Raw genomic sequence first — 18647 nt, 5'->3', positions numbered from 1 at the left:
ACGCTTTGGGTGTAGCTGCAGGGTGTCTCTGCAGGTGATGCACAGCAGTCCCGGTGTGATACAGTCCTCAGCAGCTCCTTGCTGTCTCCCTGTAACTTTACTAATGCACTAAATCCCTTTCTGACATCAGATCCAAGCGGCGAAGAAAAGAGGCCCTGTGCCACCAGCCTGCAGAGACTGACGGGTGTCCTTGTTTGTTGCAGTTTCTTTGCTCTGCCCCTGCAGGTCTGGAAAACGTGACTATCCAGCTGAACCTGGAGGCCGAGTTTCATTTCACTCATCTCATCATGACCTTCAAGGTAAGGACACCACGGCCTTACCCGCGCCCTCAGTGAGAGCCCTGCACAGAGCCCCACAAGTCTCCTAAAACACAAGGAAGCAAGAGTCCTTCGCAGGTCGACGTTTGGAATGGGCGCTCTCTTTGAGCTGTTTAGCCTGATTTTTAGATCTGCCAACCATTAACTCCTGAAGTCACGAAGGAAGGGTGAGCTGTGACTTGAGTTGTGTTTAAACTTCAAGTGTGCGGGGCTGCGGAAGGAGTCACACAAAATCCGGGTCGTTTGTCTCTCTGCAGTAGTTGTGTTTCTAGAAGATCATTACCTAAGTCATATAGTAGCAAGGGTTTTTCTTTAAAAAAAATAAAATTGGCCATGCTATCAGTTTTCATTTGGCAAATGTAAAGGTCTTCAGGAAGAAGGAACATCTGTACACAAAGTGTCTTTGTTTCTTTCCAAACAGATGTCTTGGAATGGCAGATTATGTCCTGTACATCCTAAATCACAGGCAGTCTTCAGCTGAGGATTCAGGGCCCACAGTCCCTGCAGGGCTAAATCTCCTTGTATGTAAACAAATTAATCTCCTAACTTATACCCGTCAGCTTTCCAGGAGAGCCAGTTCCTTTGCCTTGAGGCATCGGCTTGGGTTTTTCCCCTTGCCTTAAGGTGTTGGCTGAGGTGGAAGGTGGTCCCCTCTGCGGATCCCCAGCAGTGAGGGACCCTCACCCGGTACCAGTGCCTCTGGGCTCGTTGGGATCTTGGTCAGGATGAAGGCTGCAGGGGAAAAAGATGTTTTTTTTAGGGATGATTTGCTGGCTTTGTGGGATAGCTGCTCAAGCTGCCTTACCCCGATGTCACTGTGTTTTCTGTTGGGTGAGATACCAGTCTGTAAGGCAGGTGGTGTTTTCAGCCAGGAACCAGGAAAAAAAAATTCTTTCCAGCTGTGACTGAAATGTTTTGTGTGCTTGGCTCCTTGAGTGCCTTGTCTGAGTCCATCCGATCAATGAAAGGACTGTTGGCACTTCTTGCTGCAAGCCAGGTACTACATTAGTGCCTGTGTTTTGGAATGCAGTTAATGGAAACATTACTATTGTTACAAGATTTGGGGATCAAAGGGATTCAAAATCTTTTTTAAAAATCTCATTAGCTTGTTGTTCTGGAGTGGAATACATGCAGGGAAGAAGGAAGGTGGAGTAGGGTTTTGGGACTCGGGGGAGCTGGGTGCAGTACGAGGGAATGAAGCTCAACACCTCGGTTCCTTAAAGAGATTCCTGCTCTGGGGACAGGAGGTGAGACCCGATATGTCTCTGTGGAAGATGAGGTGACGAGGTATGGCAAGGAAGAAGGCTGTGCCGCTTTCCACAAGCAGTGGAAAAAATCCTTTTGTCTCCATAGAGCCCTGCTTTAATCTCCAGTTTTGAGAAAGGATTTGGAATCTGAGAAACTTGCAAGTTTGGGGGCTCGATTGCTGAAAGCTGTCTGGTCTGTGGTTTGATGTGCGTTATTTTGAAGGTCTGCCTCTGAGCAGAAAGTAGAATATCAGCAGTAAAGGCTGAAAGGGTAAATATTGGATATAAGCACTGCAGAGAGAGAAGAGAGATTAAAATCCAGATGTGTGGATTGCTCATACTTAAGGGTGCTCGGTGTAAATGCAAACAACAATTAACCAAGTACAATCTCCTTTGGTTTTCCCATCACTAGACGTTCCGTCCTGCCGCAATGTTGATAGAAAGATCATCGGATTTTGGAAAAACATGGCAAGTATATAGGTATTTTGCATACGACTGTGAGAGCTCGTTTCCTGGGATTTCAACTGGACCCATGAAGAAAGTGGATGATATCATTTGTGATTCCCGATACTCCGACATTGAACCTTCAACTGAGGGAGAGGTCAGAGGGTTTTCTTCAGTATGTTGATTGTATAGGCTTTTTCCATACAAATGCAGATTCTCTGAATCTTTCATTGTACTGTTTTTCCTCCAGGTAATATATCGTGTCTTAGATCCTGCTTTTAGAATTGAAGATCCGTACAGTCCAAGGATTCAAAGTATGTATGCAGTCATCTTCCAGGCTTATTTGAAAGGGTTTCTGTTCTTAGTTATTTGCTATCTAAAAAAATAAGCCACAAATAAAGTCATGCATTTGCCCTGGTAATAATTTTGAAGTTGTATGAACACGTTTCTGGTATGGCTTCTTTTCCTGACTCAGACAGTGGTCTACTGGGAAATAACAATCACTGGTGTCAATTCAAGTGATCGTTCTTATGCACGTCATTGGAGTTGGTCCTTTTCTTATTTGTTGCGGGAAATATTTTTGCTAAAGAACTCCCCTCCCCAAAGTACATGCAGTCGCTGAGAGAAGCCTTGGACATGATCATGTAATTGCAGGGTTTTCAGAGAGCAAAGGACCAGAACTACAAACGTAATCAACATCATTTTGTTGTTAACATCAGGGTTGTGTTTTATGTTTTAGAGTTCAGAACCTCTAAATCACAGCTTCTGGATGGCTGGCCTTGGTAGCACTGAATGACTGGTCCGTGCAGATGTGGTCATAAAACAAAAATGCCTGTAGCAGGCAAATAAATCTGAAGTAAAAAAATATCTGAAGAAAAAGAGTGTCTGCTAGTTCCTATATTGCTTGAATCTTTTTTATTCAAAGTTTTAAAGGAGAGAGGGTCTGCTTTCATTGGTTTGAAGTGCTTTTTCAAGCCTTGTTTCAAGCCCATAAGAAATTACGCGTAATATCCAAGTGGACGTGTAGATTGAATTAATTATGGCAATATTGCGTTTACGCAGATTATCCCTTGAGAACTCTTTTGTGTTTGATCACTGATGAAGTGTTGCCTCTTTCAGCAAAGTACAACTAATTAAATTTGCTGGGCAAGTTGGGTGTATAAGAAAGAAGAATATATTTGTGTCTTGTTGCCAACCAAGATTTTTGTCCAAAAGGCTCATAACTTTTAAAGCTTCTGGTCCATTTGTCAGCAGTTCCTTAATATCACCCCCATTTTACACTTTAAACCCCAAAGTGTGGAGAGAACCAGTGTCTCCTCGGTGGTGCTGGTGTACATGCATTTAATATTTGTGCCTGTGCCTGCGTATGCCTACAGTAAAACAGACTAGAACTTCTAATTAAGCTTGAACTAACTTTCACAGTGATCAGCATGTAGTAAATTAATGCAATTTTTGGATGTTAGGAATATGAAGTGATACGATGTGTATAGTACGTTAAGTGCTGAAATTAAATCTGATCTAATCTGCCCATAGGAAGCGTGTTTGGGAAGTCACTGCTGGCTTCCTCCCATTCAGTACAATATCTGGTAAATAACTCCAAAACATGTTTTTTTTTCTGGTGTCCTCTGCAGACCTCTTGAAGATCACAAATCTGAGAATCAAGTTCGTCAAGCTGCACACGCTGGGAGATAACCTCCTGGACTCACGGATGGAGATCAGGGAGAAGTACTACTATGCCATTTACGACATGGTGGTGCGCGGGAACTGCTTCTGCTACGGACACGCCAGCGAGTGTGCCCCGGTGGAGGGCTTTGAGGAGGAGGTGGAAGGAATGGTGAATATTCTCACTTTTCTCCCCAGAGCTGTTCCTGGTTCTGTCTTTTTTTAAAGTGATTTAAAAACAATGAAGTGAAGATGTGATAGGAGAAATGTGAGTCCCCCTCCACCCTTAACTTTCAAACAAGAAAACCATTGAAAACTACTCTTTGACAGTGAGCCTTTCTGTCAGTGAGCCTTTCTGTTATTGGCATTAATCAAGCACAGAGAGCTCAGATTCAGTGAAAAAGGTTCTAGCATTCCTTTTCTAATTATGTTAAAGAGCTGATGAAATTAAAAGGCAGGAGGGCAGAAAGGGAGGGTATTCTGATGGGCTGGAGACAGTATGGGCTGGAGACATGTGGATTGTCTTGGTTGCCCTAAGATTGAAGTAAGCAGGGGCTTCAAAGGATGAAGCCCATTGATGAATCAAACAAAATCTGCGTTTGTATCAGTCCTTATCTGCTGAGAAGTGGGGGCTATCAGTCTGTATAGTTGTAGCCCTGATCAGTTAACCGGAGGCTCTGGAGGAAAATCCTGCTGCCTACCTTGCATGCTGCTGTGTGAGTGCCCCATCCCTTCTGGCTTGTGGGTTTGCCCATGATTTTTGCCTGACGAACGGTAATAGCAGCCCTGTTAATGAGTGAGTTATTAACTGCATGGAAGTGCAGAGGCACAGGGGGAGGTTGTGTGGGTTGCCCCAGGGGCCGCAGGATGCAGATACGCTCCATTGCTCCGAGCTTTCTCCCAAGGTCTCCTCCACCTGACCGGCAGCAAGACCAGGTTTGCCTCTGAAATTGTGGGTCAGGTGCTGGTAGTCCCCGTCATCAAGGGCAGCGGCTGTCACACAGTCACTGTTTGCCTGTTCAGTGCTTGTGTGTTGAAGGCAAACTTGGGCTGATGGATAAAACCCATCCAGACTGTGGTGGTCTCTGCTCTTGGCTTCGAGAACGAAGGCAGGGTGACAGTAGGCCAGAATTGACGTGCTGATTTAACTAGATGCGTGTTAACATCTAATTAACAGATAATGAACAGCTAATTCTTATCTTTAAGACACTTCTGCGATTATTTAGGTGCAACTGTGCTGTCCTTGTTTGTGTCTGAAAGCATTTTTCATGCGTTTGTTCTGGAAAGGAAAGAAGGCCAAGTTAGCATGAGGACATTCTTACCTGGGCAGGCAAGGGGTGCTCCTGTGGCCCTGTGTCCTCTTATGTGCATTAAAGTCCCCAAAAGTATATCTGTTATGTACTGGCTGTAGTTTGAATGAACTGAAGCAGCATGTTTGTATTTTTTTCCCATCATCTTAAATAACCAACTATATTCCTCTCATTTTTATATATATATATGTTTTTAATGACAGGTCCATGGGCACTGCATGTGCAGGCATAATACCAAAGGCTTAAACTGCGAGCAGTGTTTGGATTTCTACCACGACTTACCCTGGCGACCTGCCGAAGGCCGCAATACTAACGCATGCAAAAGTGAGTTTGGATAAAATGCAGGTCTGAAGTCTGCTATTTCTTGCTTTTAGAGCATTAACGTGTTTTTGAATGAGTGGGTTGTGGGATTTGTGACCATCCATGAAGTTCTGCATGTTCTTCAGCAGACTTTGGCATGCCTTTTCTGCAGGCTCGCATCTCCACTGAGGCTAAACGGTGCTTTTTGTCATTGTCACAGAGTGCAATTGCAACGGCCACTCCACCCAGTGCCACTTCGACATGGCCGTGTACATGGCCACGGGGAACACCAGCGGGGGGGTTTGTGACGACTGCCAGCACAACACCGTGGGACGCAACTGCGAGCAGTGCAAGCCCTTCTACTTCCAGCACCCCGAGAGGGACCTGCGGGACCCGGACGTCTGCGAGCGTAAGTGCAGCCCCACTCCTGGCTGGAGTCGTGGTGCCTGGGTCGTCATCCCTAGGGCTTGCTCTGGAGGATTTAGGGTTTACCATAGCTTCTGCTCTCTTCTCCACCCCTTCTTTCGTCCTGAAGATCCTGGAGAGGAGGTGGTTATCTTGGAGGTCTTGAGTGAGCCTGGCTGGGTTTTGTTTTCTCTTCAAAAATCTGGAAATGCGTTTGGCAGCTACATGTACAACCCATGTCATGTCTAATCCTTGTGGTAACGGTGCCTGCTCTCTACGCAGCAGGCGAGCTTAAATAATTCAGTGTGAGACTTGGCCTTTTCTGTTGCGGCAGTCAATAAAATGTGCCCAATGCTTCCTTCTTAGCCTGTAACTGTGACCCAGCTGGCTCCCAGAATGGTGGCATATGTGATCGCTACACTGATTTCTCTACTGGCCTCATTGCTGGACAGTGCCGTTGTAAATTATTTGTCGAAGGGGAGCGTTGCGACCTCTGCAAAGAAGGTTTCTATGGTCTGAGTGCCGATGACCCAGCGGGCTGTCAGTGTGAGTAAAAACATATGTTCCTTTCTGTGGGATCAAAAGCTCTTTGAGGAGCTGCTAGTGCTGGGAGAGCTTGGTTTCTGGGGTGGTTTTTCTTTTCCTTTCTTTCATGTTTTGCTAAAGGAAAAACATTCTTGTAGATTTGCTGCAGCTTGGAGTCCACCCTCCACTAAAACTCAGCTCCCCAGCTGATCCTGGGGAATACACGCAGTGGAAATAGCGGAACCCTCCGTGTTTGTTTTTAAGCCTCTAAGCCAGGGAAGTTTTACTGGGATGGGTGGTGGGCAAACTGTGCAATTAATCTCTGACCTGGGAAATGAGAGGAAGCTTAAATATAAATATTTAAATGGGATGCTGTCTAAAAGGTAACCAAAGTCCTGTGTTTTGACCTGCCTATTTGTATTTCCCCATCTAGCTTGTGCATGTAATCCTCTGGGTACCCATCCCGGAGGGAATCCTTGTGATTCAGAGACAGGAAACTGCTATTGTAAGCGCCTGGTGACAGGAAAGCAGTGCAGTCAGTGCCTGGTAAGTAGATTACGGTAAGAATAATTAGAAGATGCTGGTGTGAGGGATGTTGGTATGCGGAAAGCAGGGAGCAAGGTGCTGGCCTCAATCTGCACTCGCCTGCAGGCAGGATCCTGAGGTCCAGGCTGCAGCGGGCACCTCGGGGTGTGAGGAGCCATGGAGCACGCTGTGTTACGGATGGGGAGCTGGGATGTGTGCTAGGGGAGAGTCAAGGCAGGTGAGAGCATCTGGAAATTAATTGCAGTGCGTGTAAGGAGTAAGACGTTAGGGCACCTATTGCAGTTGCTCTGTGAAAAGGAGATCTAGGGCAGTTCTGCGAGAGCCCTTTTGATGCAAAAGACAAAAAGGTCTGAGAAGAAGTGCTAACAAAAAAAAAGATTTTTTATGCTGGCCATTTTTCAGGCAGGGATTAATTCCTACACATACATTTCCATACATTGTTTACATGTGCTGGAGTGTTACAGAAACAGCCTGTCAAATAAAGGGATGTGTTTGTATAAACATTGACAGGCTCTCTTATCTGACAGTAAACTATACGGTAAAGCTAAACAAGGCTGTCTGTCTGCTGAGCCAGCTGTAGAGGAACAGCCCTGCACGGGCAGAGCCCAACTCAAACCCCACCAGCCCACATGCTGCTCTTCGCTCAGGCACAGTGTGCTGGGCTGTCATTTTCCCAGCCCTTTTGTGGGTCAGGAGCCCACATCCGAAGTAAATGGTGCAATAAGGGTGAAGCCAAAGAGCTGGAGTCCTCTGGAAGCTGTATTTTAAAGGTGGGTGGAAAAGGGGTTTATTTCTCAAGCTACTGAACCAGTCGGAAGGATGGAGGAGAGCGGTGAGGGTGGTTGTGGCTCGACAAGGGGGACAGCCTGGGGTGGCTTATATTGAGTATTGTGAAATGACACCGTGCTTTTGGGGTGGATGGGGTTAAATTGGTGATGTCTCCTCCTGCAGCCGGAGCACTGGGGCCTGAGCAATGACATGGATGGATGTCGGCCCTGCGACTGTGACCAGGGGGGAGCACTGCACAACAAGTGAGTCCCAGCTCAGTTCCTCTCCTGCAATCATTCACCTCAGCAAGTTTCGCTTCGTTTGCCATCACGACACCTTACTGTTTTCTGGAGGGCAGCATTCGGCATTGTCTTTCTGCTCTGACATGCAGAAAGTGGCAGATCTTGATTGCTGCAAGGGGCGATAGAGGCGTCTGCATTTCTTCTGTGCTGAGCCTGCTCTTCGTTTTCTCCCCCAATGGCCCTTTAGCCAGTCTGTCTGTCTGTCTGGAGGGAAACGTGTTAGCAGTGCAGTACTGCTGCATTGCCCCTGCGGTGCTGCAGGGGGTTGGATGTGGGTCTGCAAGTGCCCGCTGGGGAAGTCGAGGTTGTTCAGACAGAAACCTAGCTTTTGAAGATGCATCCATTGGTAAGAGTATGGAAAGTCCTGCCTTAAATGTCCAGACAGGCATTTTGGGTAGCCAGACCACTCCTCCCATCAGAGCAGTTTCCCCTGCATTGGGTTCATGGCTTTTCAACAGCAGCACATTCCTTTGTCCTCTTTTCTTCTTCCTTCCCTCCACAGACCCTTTGAAACGTCTCGGTTTTGTCTGAAACCACAGCAGTTTCCCGGGGGGATGGATTAATGCCACGTTCCCTGGTTTGCTCTCTACCATTTCTTGGTTGCCACCGCCTGGCTCCCGCCCAGGGCGTGGGATGCAGCACCTGGGGCAGCCACACCTCGCCCCAAATTCATCCCCACGCAAACCGCAGAGGCTGCAGCCTCGGCGTCCCCGGAGGGGAAATTTCCCAGCTCCCCTCCTGGGGCAGCTGGGGCACTTTAGCACCTAAAAGCAGACACTGAAGTGAATCTCCATAATTTCAAAAGTTTTTCGGGTAAAAATTACTTTTAGACGAGGCTTAAAAAGTCTGCAGATTTTCAAGGAAACTCAGAGGGTTGTGATTTTAGAAAAGATTTCTGCATTAAATGTAAAATTTAGGGAAAGCAACATCTTTTGGTGGACTAAGAAACCCTCCCATGAGAAAGTGTAAGCAGGTCTCTTCAAAAATAAAACCTACCCACGCATTCTTCATAATGCAGGGTGGCCTGTTCGGGGACAATAAAAATGTGGAAAGGCAGTCTGGGGATAAAGCTACACTGAGAAAATAAAATGGCTTGTTACGAAGGAGGTGGATCTGTCCATGCCACTGTGGACAGACCTTCGCTGTCCCACGTCTTTGGCTGTGCCCATCCCAGCGTGAAGGAGCTGGGCACGGTCTGGGCTGGTAGTGCCGTGCCGAGCTACCTCGGGCAACCTCCTGGGATGTGCTCTGCCGTGTACCAGAGCAGCCTGGCATCCCGGGGCGTGCAGGGTCGTGCATGTTCTTGCTCTGCACAAGCCCAGATGAGCAGATCAGCTGCTTGCCTGGCCTGCACGCCTGAAGCCAAAGGACAGACGTGCCTCTTGGCTCTGGATGACTGTAAAAGCAAGTGAAGCTCTCCCAGGACTGCTGTGTGGCCCCGAGGAACTTGTTGCATCTGTAGCATTCGGTCCTCTCGCCATCCAGACAGGGGAAACCACGCAGGCCGTCTGTTGGAAATGGTCCCTGGCCCGTGCTCGCTCCGAGGCCGTGCCTGGGCGCTGCTTGGGGGAACGCCAGCTGGGCTGAGCCCTGACGTCTTGACAGCACCGATGAGCCAGCTGTAGAGCTTGGGATCAGGTCCTAGTACCACCTCCTGTCTAGATGCTTCTGCATCCAGGAGCACTTCTCCTCTGGTGTCACTTAAAATGTAAAACCTGGGGGTAGCTCTAGCAGTGTCTTGTCAGAGCCAAGCTGCGCTGTACATTCACCGTTCTTCCATTTTAGCTGCTCGAGTGAATCTGGCCAGTGTGAGTGCCGGCCCCACATGTTTGGACGTCAGTGCAATCAAGTAGAGCCTGGCTATTACTTCATCTCGCTCGACCATTACATCTACGAGGCAGAGGAAGCCAACTTGGGTCCCGTGAGTAGCGGTTTGAGCTTGCCGCTCTGTGGGAAAGCTCTGTTGCACCATTTGGGTGTTGGAAAGAGGCTGTTTTATGACTTGAGTGTTGTGCAAAGACAATGTGGAAAAATGCCAGACTGAATTCTATGAGAACACTGCCCATCTGTAGCTGTTCAGTCTTAGTATCAATAAATAATGTAGTAATTTAGGGGAGGAAACTTTCCTTTTTTAATAAGTTTAGAATCGCAGAATATCCCGAGTTGAAAGGGGCCCTTAAGGATCATCGAGTCAAGTTTCTTTGATCATGACCATACAGTTTGTTTCATATCTGCATCCCTTCTTTACCCACTGCATATACACCCACTTCTCTTCTCCCTCTTATCCCACGTGTGGTGGGACACCAACGCTGCCTCTTCCCTTCGGTGCCGCTGACTGGGGGGGAGCAGCGCACACATCTAAACATGTTGCTGTGCGGTTTAGGGTTTCTGTATATCAGTGGCATTTCTTTTATTAATGACCAAGTACGTGGTTAATCATGCGAAAAACTGATTTGTAAGTGAGGTTCCCTCCTGTTTGTTTTGCCCGCTGGCATGGTACATCGGGGTCTCTGGCTTTTTCCTATCCCCAAGCACACAGCCTTGCTTTTAATTCATTAAAAGAAGCTGGGTGATTACATCAATTATTCTTGCCTCCAGCAAGGAGACAAGGAGATGAGATAATGGTTTCTCTGAAGCAGCAGATCGCTGTCTGCCTGTAATTGGGGCACTAATTCCTAATTTATTTGTTTCAGGCAGAGTGCGGTCACTTTGCCGTTTCAGCCAAGACAGAGCAGTTTGGCTGTCAGATAGCAGTGCAGGGCTCAACTTGGACTGCAGCAAGGGCACTTGAGCTGGCAGGTGATTTTGGGTGAATTTGTGTCTGCCCAAGTGGAAGGGCAGTGCCAGGGGCTCGTGGTGCTCAGGGATGAGGGGCTCAGCTGAAAACTTGCCTTGCCAAGCAGAGGGGAAAGCGTGCCCCTATTTGTCTTTTGAAACCATCAGAACAAACCATTTGAAACAGTGCCAGTATTGGGGAAAAAAACCACTTTCTTCTTAATCTGGTGGCAGAATAAGACCTGAATTTCCAGGCAGAGACCCAACATGAGACAAAATGAAATGGCATGGAGTTACAGGGGATTTTCAGATGGTGCCAAGTCCCGGTGCACAATCCCCGCACGCTCTCACTCATGTCCTGCCTGCGATCCTTTCTGGGAGCTCCAACCCTTTGTCCAAAGCCAAAGGGTAATAATTTATAGCCTGGCTCTCTTCAAAGAGTGTGAGAATACATGAAGGGACATCCTGGAGTGATAGACGTATTGACATTTCCTTACATTTTATCCCTTTCTACTGAAGCAGCTTCCGTAGGAATGCACAGGATGTTGTTTTATAGCGAGAACTATTTGTGGATGCAGATAGATTTGAAACGGGAAGTTTGGGCATCACAGATCGCCATTTTCTGTTGCCTTTTTCCTCTTTTTTTGCCTTATATAAAGAGTAACAGATAAAAACCTGATGTCTCAGACTGAAAGGAATGGCCAGTATGAGTCTGGGTGTTTAATGGCTAACGATAATTAGGGTCTCTGTTATTCAGTGACACCCTCCCCATGGTAGCTGCCGTCTGCTCCTTAAATATTATTCCAAGCAGTGGTTTGCCTTGGCCTGGCCCGATGTAATCAGGAAGCAGTTAGCACTCAGCTCGGGCAGTTAGCGGAGCAGTTCGGTGCCACTGCAGTAAATCCTCCTGCTACAAACGTGATGTGTGAGTTATTATGACAGAGCGGTTATATCCTGCGCTGGCACAAATCATGCATCTCTTCAGGGTGAACTAGATGGCATGGATGGTCAATGAGTAACTCACAGCAAGTTTTTAAATTTAATTGCCCACCGCAACAGAGAAGTGGATGAAGAACCGTGCAGTATCATCGAACCTGTCTTTCTCTTAGTGTACTGTTACATGGAAGGTGTCTGTGCCGTGGCCTCAGAGAGTGGTGAGGCCCTGGCACAGGCTGCCCAGAGAAGCTGTGGCTGCCCCATCCCTGGAGGTGTTCAAGGCCAGGCTGGATGGGGCTTTGGGCAACCTGGTCTGGTGGGAGGTGTCCCTGCCCATGGCCGTGGGTTGGAACTGGGTGATCTTTAGGGTTCCTTCCAACCCAAACCGTTCTGTGATTCTAACTGGAAAGGCAACAGTGTGCATGCATGTGTGTTTAAAAGAGAGAACTTGTATTCTCTGTGACACAAATGATGTATGTGGCGATCCAGAAATGATCCATCAACAGAGCTCGTCAGCCCACATATTCCAGTGGGGCTCACAAATTCAGCGTATTGGTATTAAAATCTCTGTTCCCTGTTTCCGTAGGGAGTAAACATAATAGAGCGCCAGTACACGCAGGACCGCACACCGTCATGGACAGGCATAGGATTTGTGAGGGTCCCTGAGGGGGCGTACCTGGAGTTCTACATCGACAATATCCCCTACTCCATGGAGTACGACATTGTGGTCCGCTACGAGCCACAGGTAGGTCTGGGGGTGCGCGTGTCACTGCCCTGTGCACGACTGGTGGGAGACGAGGGTTTCCTGGAGGAATCAGGACTCAAAGACAAGGACAGGAGCTTTTATTTTTTTTATTATCCCCAATGTTATTTGCTTTACAGTTTTATTCAGTACCATTGTAGCATGCTGCAGCACCTGTTTAATAAGTAAATTAAAAAGTGACAAGTCCCTTCAGGACCGATTAGAATATGAATTTGATATCAGCCAGACAGGTTTGTAATGGGTAGAAATGCTGTTACACACCTTAGGAGACACATTGCCCATCTTGGATGTTGAACGTCTTCAGCCAAAAGTTTGTGAGCAGTCATTTTTGGCTGTGGGTAATTCATAGTGGGGAGGGCAAGAGAAATATCCACCGTAAAAGACATTCCTTACCTAGAGCTTGGCAGCAATTGACCTCAATGAAATGCTGACTTGGGTCTGGTAAGCAGAGGTGGTGGGAGAGGAGGTTGCCAAAACCCCTGCTGATGCCATGTTGCGGATGGGGATGCCAACTGCCTGCACCTAGTCATCTATTTTTGGGCTGGAGGATGGTTGGAGCACTTGGCTCTCCCCGAGCTTACAGCCCTTGCTCGGTGCTGACCAGCCTTTTTCTCTCCAGTTGCCGGATCAGTGGGAAAAAGCAGTGATCACTGTGTCGCGCCCAGGCAAGATTCCCACGGGTAGCCGATGTGGCAACACGGTTCCTGATGATGATAATCAGGTCGTCTCGCTGCCTCCCGGCTCCAGGTGTGTATAACGGGACGGGACAGAAAGAGAAAACCTTTTAGGAAAGAAGAATGGTGAATTCACCAAAAGCAGGCATCTGTGAGGCACCCAAACCTGTAGTTTTGAATGAATGTGCCAAAGCAGTTTCAGTCCAGCTGAAAGAGAATCGTCATGTTTTCAGTTTGCTGTGGCCCCTATGAAAATTAATGAAATTTAATTTCCAACAGGTTATAAAAAAATCTATGTAGTACTGTGTCTGTAGTCTCAAAGCTTTTAAGTTTATTCCTGTTGTCTGACTTTTGTTCACTGACTACAGGGGGAAAAACAGTGTTTGCACAGCCCGTGAGCGAACATCGCCGTTACTCTTTACCTTGCCGATAAGCTTTTCCGGCTCTGACTCACGCGAGCCTCTGAAGCGCCTCTTTGCATCGTAGCTTTTGTTCTGCCCATTCTTGGCTGCTCTCTGCTATCTCAATTGCTTTATAGGGCTACCTGAAATGCCTGACGGTGCTGGGCATTTGAAGTGAGGCATATTTCCTGTTCCCAATCCAGATACGTTGTTCTCCCACGGCCAGTCTGCTTTGAGAAGGGGCTGAATTACACCATCCGCCTGGAGCTGTCCCAGTACTCCTCGGTGGACACCGAGATGGAGAGCCCATACACGCTTATTGACTCTGTGAGCAGAAATTACCTCAGGGGTGCTCTGGTGGACAATTGTTTTTAAAATCCTGAAAATTTGCATCTTTTCTGGGATGGGTGTGTGCCTCACGAAGTTGTTGCTTAGGGCTCAATCCAGATTTTAACTGAATGGTTTAAAGCGGGGTAGATTTCTTCAGGCTCAAAGTTGGTTTTCTGCTAAGAGGCTTTTGCTGTCTTTTACAGGACTGTAGATAGTTGCACAGAGTTGGACGTTTGCAGCGCAATGTATGTTGTGAATATCAAACTGGTTCTTTTGAAATGATAGAGTTTGGTGAGAATTTGTTAGATACCAGAGCTATGCCACAGAAAAGTACAAAAATTCTGTTGCTTTCCTTCCAAATTCGGTCTGGCTCTTTGGTTTTTGGCCTAAGAAAGATGATAGGAATTGAGATAGTAGTGAATTTTCACAGTTTTAATGGAGGCTATTTATAAATAGTGACACGTGGCCATTGTAAAATTGTTTTATAGCTCGTTCTCATGCCGTACTGCAAATCACTGGACATATTCACAGTGGGAGGCTCAGGCGAAGACGTGGTCACAAACAGCGCTTGGGAAACTTTCCAAAGATACCGGTGCCTGGAAAACAGCAGGAGCGTTGTGAAAACCCCGATGACGGATGTCTGCAAGAACATCATATTCAGCATTTCTGCGCTATTACACGAGACTGCCTTATGTACGTAACTACCTGCTTGTAGAGGAAACCATACCTGGAAGCCTGATGGTGCTTCCAGGTTTGCATGGGGAGCGCGTGAGCATGGGATGAGCCATGGGGTGCGTGTCCCGCACAGCAGTGCTCACTGCTCCCTAATGCTTCTCTCTTCCTAGCCTGCCAGTGTGACCCCCAGGGCTCGCTGAGCTCGGTGTGCGACCCCAGCGGAGGACAGTGCCAGTGTCGGCCCAACGTGGTGGGAAGGCAGTGTGACAGATGTGCCCCCGGCACCTTCGGGTTTGGGCCGAGCGGATGCCGGTGTACGTGAGACCCCGTGCTCTGGGGTGGGCTGCTGACGGGGCTGGGCTCTGAGCACCAAAACGCAGCCCCTTTCCTCCTCTCCTTGCAGCTTGCGAGTGCCACGTCCGAGGTTCGTACAACGCCTTCTGCGACGCGGAGACGGGCCAGTGCCACTGCTTCCCCGGCGTGTACGGGCGACAGTGCGACCGCTGCCTGCCCGGCTTCTGGGGCTTCCCCAGCTGCCAGCCCTGCCACTGCAATGGCCACGCTGACGACTGCAGCCCCTACACCGGGGAGTGCCTGCACTGCCGGGACCACACGGCAGGCCACAACTGCGAGAGGTATTTGTAACAGCGCTCCTTGGATGGCCCGTTGCGGCAGTCACAGCCAACGGGGCCTTTGCTGTGAAATGTAGGATATATGGAGGGAGGCAAGTCTGTGTGCCCTGGGAGCCAGGGAGTGGGGACCACGCTGCCCGTGGCTTCCCATCTCCCAGCAGAGAGCACGTTGTGGGACCCCAAGGCTTTCCCCATTGAAAGCCTCCTGAGAGAAGCATCTGCCTTGGGTCTCCAACTCTTAGGGTGGAGTGAGGCAAATTTTCTCCACTGGCACAGCTGCTCGGAGCTTGGGTGGCACGGGAGAGCTGCAGGGGTCTATCTGCCCTTGGGTTCTTCACCCTCCTGCCATGGTTGAAAATATGAATGTGTGTGTCTGCCTGCGGTCCCCTGCATGCTGTACTCCACTGCGCAGGTGCGAGGCCGGCTACTACGGAGACCCTGTCCTGGGCTCGGGCGACCACTGCCGCCCCTGCCCTTGCCCCGACGGCCCTGAGAGTGGACGCCAGTTTGCCAGCGGCTGTTACCAGGATCCGGTCACTCTGCAAGTCATGTGTGTCTGTAGCACAGGATATATAGGTACTGCCTCTGCTTTGAGTGCGATCCGATTAATCCCCCCCCAGTTAACGGCCCTTATTGTCTCGTGTTGCCATTTACGGGGCTGTGAGCCGTGCTGGTAATTCCTGCCGTGCCTGCTTGTTCAAACAGGCAGTCGATGTGATGAATGTGCGTCTGGCTTCTTCGGCAGCCCCGACGAGGTCGGCGGCGCCTGCCAGCCCTGCCAGTGCAACAACAACATCGACACCACTGACCCGGAGGCCTGCGACAAGAGGACGGGGACGTGCGTTAAGTGCCTGTACCACACGGAGGGCGAAAACTGCCAGCTCTGCAAGGAGGGCTACTATGGGAGTGCGCTGCAGCAGGACTGCAGAAGTGAGTGGGGAGATGTGTCCGTGTCCCCCATTCGGCCACCCACCATGAGGCAGGGCGGCAGCGGCCACCATAGCTCTTTATAATTGACCTGGGACCATTTGGGGTAGTGGGGAATTCGAATTACCTCCAGCTGGGCTTGTGTGCAGCTGCCCTGCCGCTCAGTGGGGCTGCTGGAAGGCAGGGGAGCCCTTTGCCTCCTGCGGGGAGAGAAGGGGCAGCATTTGCATGTGCTGAAAGGATGAGGCTTCGGGTTAGAGAAAGGTTTCTTGCCCTCTTGTTAGTGTTCTTTGTTTCCCTCTTATCTGGAGATCACCCATGGCAGGGTGAGGATTTGCCTTTTGTTGACATAAAGGTTCCTGCAGATGTGGCTCAGCAGCAGGAGCTGAGTCCTGCCCCTGAGGCAGACTCCTCTCCCTCGGTGGCCTGATGCAGCCCTCCCTGCTCCCCTCCACAACAGGAGCCCGGTGGGGACATTTTGCTGCTGCTCCCCATCCAGTGCAGCAAAAGGGTTGCAGGGCAAGGAAGCTGAGTCCTGCTCTGCTTTGCACATCACCACTCTGAGCAGGATGATAGGAGCCGGGAAGGCTTGGGTTTCCTTTGTAAAGGAGGAGACAAGAGGAGGAAGGCTGGAGGGCATGCACGGGGTCACGGAGGGCTGCTGCCACCTCACGCTGGGGCAGCAGCCCTAGAGGTGACCAGCTTGAGACCCAAGGAGGGCCAAGGGGGGTGCGTGTCAGGGTGCTGTGCCACACACCCAAGCTGCCGCCTCTTCTTGCAGAGTGTGTCTGCAACTACCTGGGCACCGTGCGGGAGGACTGCGACAGCGCGGAGAGCTGCCGCTGCGAGGCGGCCACGGGGCAGTGCCGCTGCCTGCCCGGCGTGGTGGGGCAGACCTGCGACCGCTGCGCACCCCACACCTGGAGGCTGGCCAGCGGCACCGGCTGCGAGCCCTGCGACTGCGACACCACCCGCTCCCTCGGGCTGGCCTGCAACGAGGTGAGGAGAAGGCTTCTGGGAGCCACCTGCAGCCTTTCTGCAGCTGGGCTGGGGTAGGATGCGTGCACGGGCTGGGTGCAGTCCACCAAAAAGTGTTGGAGCCATGGGTCAGCCTGCTTGTCCCATAGCGCCCTGCTTGTGTGGCAGCTGGGGGCTGAGGTGTGAGCGAGGCAGGGAATGAAGTTAGGTGGTCACGCCACGTTGGCTGCCACCACTGCTTGGTGTCCAAAAACACGGAGCTTGATCAGAGGGCTGGGGCACCTCTCCTGTGAAGAGAGGCTGAGAGAGCCTGAAGAAGAGGAGGCTTCAGGGAGACCTCGTGGTCTTTCAATACTTAAAGGGGGCCTACAGGAAAGCTGGGGAGGGACACTTTATCAGGGCGTGTAGTGACAGGACAAGGAGAAATGGCTTTAAACTAAGAGAGGGTAGATTTTGATTAGATATCAGGAAGAAATTCTTCACTCAGAGGGAGGTGAGGCCCTGGCACAGGCTGCCCAGAGAAGCTGTGGCTGCCCCATCCCTGGAGGTGTTCAAGGCCAGGCTGGATGGGGCTTTGGGCAACCTGGTCTGGTGGGAGGTGTCCCTGCCCATTGCAGGGGGTTGGAACTGGACGGTCTCTAAGGTCCCTTCCAATCCAACCAACTCCATGGTTCTGTGACTCTGCACGCCCTGCTCCATTAGTGGTGTCCATGCTGGTGCTGGGTGGGGAGGGGGGAGAGCCTTCAGGCCGGGGCAGCCCTGCTGAAGTGGCCGCGTCCCTGTTTCTGGCAGTTCACAGGGCAGTGCCACTGCATGCCGGGCTTCGGAGGCCGGACCTGCCGGGAGTGCCAGGAGCTCTTCTGGGGCGACCCAGGCGTGGAGTGCCGAGGTGAGTGCAGGCGCCGCGTGGCCTTCGCGCCTCGGGAGGGCGGGAGGTGTGGTGGCGGCCATCTCAGCGCTCCGCCGCCTGCCCCTGTCACTCCGGAGACGTGACAGGGGCCTGGTGTGGCACTCGTGTGGTTTGTTGTATTTCTTGTTGGGCCCTTGCTTGGAGACCAACTTCTCTGTTTAGAAACTAACTCTTTAACCTTTGCTTTGCAATGCTGGGAGGTAGACCAGTGTGGTTAGAAAACCCTCGTTCGGATTCGAGAAATGATCTGGAAATAAGTTTATTTGCCTTTTGATTTTACTTACTAGAAGACTCCTGTCCCTGTTTGTGTTTTGTTAGGGAGACTGTAGTTGAAAAAATAAAGTTTTTGATTTAGCAGAAGATCTTCCTTTTATTTCAGATTAAAGTAGAAGAGAAAGCAGAGACCATAGAGCTAGTTAGCCATAGCTGCATGTGGGAAAACAGAGTGCCATGAAGTCAATTGTTTAGAAAACTGGATTCTCTCTGTCCTTTCATTATAAACAAGTCTGTTCATTAGCTGGAAAAGAAACTTCAAACACTGTCCAGACCAGAACAAACTTGTATCTCTGATCTGTTCAAATAGGAGTCTTTGCCAGGAGGGTTTGCAATAGATTAAGGTATTTTTTCCTTCAGGGAGGAATGTGCTTGCTGTGGTCTTTAATAAATCCTTTACAATAGGGATACCTCAGAGCCCATTATCTAGGCAGGTAGGAAGGTCACAGTTACCTGGTTAATGCTGCAGATGAAAGGGCTGGGGAATTGTCCTGGTTCCTGAGTACATATTAAGTTTCTCATTTCGGAGGCTGTGTGTGTTCTGGCC

The 18647-nt window shown here is 49.8% G+C and overlaps 1 protein-coding gene across 1 annotated transcript in view; it reads left to right on the top strand.

Moving 5' to 3' along the window:
- Nucleotides 1-18647, top strand: part of LAMB1 (laminin subunit beta 1) — a 42082-nt gene that overhangs the window by 4421 nt on the left and 19014 nt on the right. Inside the window, exons 4-23 of the mRNA XM_048068535.2 lie at nucleotides 226-299; nucleotides 1977-2165; nucleotides 2259-2322; nucleotides 3640-3842; nucleotides 5184-5304; nucleotides 5501-5689; nucleotides 6052-6231; nucleotides 6644-6756; nucleotides 7708-7787; nucleotides 9612-9747; nucleotides 12124-12282; nucleotides 12920-13047; nucleotides 13579-13702; nucleotides 14194-14398; nucleotides 14551-14694; nucleotides 14784-15015; nucleotides 15425-15588; nucleotides 15718-15942; nucleotides 16721-16938; nucleotides 17710-17806. Coding sequence (XP_047924492.2) covers nucleotides 226-299; nucleotides 1977-2165; nucleotides 2259-2322; nucleotides 3640-3842; nucleotides 5184-5304; nucleotides 5501-5689; nucleotides 6052-6231; nucleotides 6644-6756; nucleotides 7708-7787; nucleotides 9612-9747; nucleotides 12124-12282; nucleotides 12920-13047; nucleotides 13579-13702; nucleotides 14194-14398; nucleotides 14551-14694; nucleotides 14784-15015; nucleotides 15425-15588; nucleotides 15718-15942; nucleotides 16721-16938; nucleotides 17710-17806 — 3045 coding nt within the window. The remainder of the gene's footprint in view (nucleotides 1-225; nucleotides 300-1976; nucleotides 2166-2258; nucleotides 2323-3639; nucleotides 3843-5183; nucleotides 5305-5500; nucleotides 5690-6051; nucleotides 6232-6643; nucleotides 6757-7707; nucleotides 7788-9611; nucleotides 9748-12123; nucleotides 12283-12919; nucleotides 13048-13578; nucleotides 13703-14193; nucleotides 14399-14550; nucleotides 14695-14783; nucleotides 15016-15424; nucleotides 15589-15717; nucleotides 15943-16720; nucleotides 16939-17709; nucleotides 17807-18647) is intronic.

The sequence above is a fragment of the Anser cygnoides genome, chromosome 1 (assembly GCF_040182565.1).
Source record: "Anser cygnoides isolate HZ-2024a breed goose chromosome 1, Taihu_goose_T2T_genome, whole genome shotgun sequence".
Taxonomy (NCBI): Eukaryota; Metazoa; Chordata; class Aves; order Anseriformes; family Anatidae; genus Anser; species Anser cygnoides.
This window is presented reverse-complemented; position numbering and strand designations above follow the sequence as displayed.